The 1,594-nt window shown below is 37.6% G+C and overlaps 1 protein-coding gene across 1 annotated transcript; it reads right to left on the bottom strand.

The window, feature by feature from the left end:
* Positions 1-352: 352 nt before the first annotated feature.
* On the bottom strand, positions 353-856 carry LOC145685382 (uncharacterized). The gene has a single exon (XM_081757775.1). The coding sequence runs from the start codon at positions 854-856 to the stop codon at positions 353-355; it is 504 nt and encodes a 167-aa protein (XP_081613901.1).
* Between the last annotated feature and the right edge of the window lie 738 nt (positions 857-1,594).

The following is a 1,594-nucleotide window of genomic DNA, read 5'->3' as shown; positions in this document are numbered from 1 at the left end:
GGGGCTAACATGATGAGGGTTACTGTCATTTCTGGACGTTTCGTCTTAAGGCATTACTTGCATAGACGACAGTTCTGGTTTTTCTTTACTTGTAGAAGGTCTATTGACAACATTCGATAAGGTTTCAGATTCTTTACGGTTTGTTGCTGGATAAGGCTGGTTTGTTTCTTCACAGGTAAATCTGGGAGTTCTGAATTCACTTCTTGTGTAATGTTAGTTGGTCCTTGTTCTTCATTATGACCTGAAAAGTTGAGGATGAGGATGCTGTTGAACTTGAGTGATGTGTTAGCGAAATACGTCCTAGTGCTAACTTTATAATGTTGTCATCATCTTCAATGTAACGATCAGTTACCTACGGTTCCAAAAATTCATCATCTGTAAAAATTTCTCTATTAAAGGGATATATACCAGTTATTCTGAATGCATTAGGAATATTAGATGGATTTACACTAAGAGGAAATGCCGTTTTCACAATAGTCGGAATGTCATAGATACTAAATGCACACCCAGGATTGTTTTCCATCCATGCATCCATTCCATTTGCAACCAACTTTTTAAATGAAGAATATACTCCTCTTTCCAGGGGTTGCAGCTTATGGGACGTGTCAGGTGGGGATGACAGAAGAATAACACCATTTTTCTTGGCATAATTGATTACCTGCACTGAGATATGAGATTCATGGTTATCAAACAACAAAAGGACACGATGTTGAAGAGAACTGCCTGTATGTTTGACAAAATGCTCCATGAATTGCACAAACATGTCTCCTGTCATCCAACCTGATGGATTATTTTCTGCAGTACTTCCCGTAGGACCTTTACCATGAAATCTAAGTCGGTCGAATCTCTTCTCCATGCAAATTAAGCTGAGTCCTAGGTTCTAATTACCTGCAACAAACTGTTTCTTGTAGAATCTGTACAGTGACTGTCTATTAACCTCATATTGTGCTGCACTTGTCTTGAAGATCCCTTGTTTTCGTGGTATGCTCGTGTTGCATCTATGTGCACTTTAATTGGTATCTGACCTTTCTCTTTCTCTTATATGTTCGTACCACCTGTAACGAGAAAGATTGAAGCAAACATTAAAATGCAAATTCAAATTGCTGCAAATTACATCAGGCACGTAGCCAGGATTTCGTAATAGGGGGGGTCCGAGACATGAAGTACAGTGGTTATCACACCAGAGTTCGATTATTCTAAACTATTTTACTGGTAACATATATTGGTTCGTTTAGTCAGGATTTCGTAATGAAGGGGAGGGGGGGGGAGTTTGACATGAAATATTGTTGTTATCACACCAGGGGCTTGATCAATTTAAATTATTTTACTAGCAACATATATTAGTTTGTTAAGACTTTAAAATTAGGATATTTTAGTAAGTATTTTAGTAACTAACTATGAAGAAATCTCGAATAAAAGAATATTTAAAAAAAAAGATTTGAAATGAAAATGAATTGAAATCTTTAAGTTTTACGTCCCACGTTTATACCGGTTAAGCTAAAGGAGACGGTGATGATGAGAAATGAGTGAAAAGATAAATGAAGAAAGTGGGAGGAAACGGAAGAACCCCGAGAAAACCCACCAGCACGGCGCG

Source organism: Thermobia domestica, chromosome 5, assembly GCF_964235325.1.
Source record: "Thermobia domestica chromosome 5, izTheDome1.hap1.1, whole genome shotgun sequence".
NCBI lineage: Eukaryota > Metazoa > Arthropoda > Insecta > Zygentoma > Lepismatidae > Thermobia > Thermobia domestica.
Note: the sequence above shows the minus strand (reverse complement) of the source record. Positions and strands in the feature narration are given on the sequence as shown.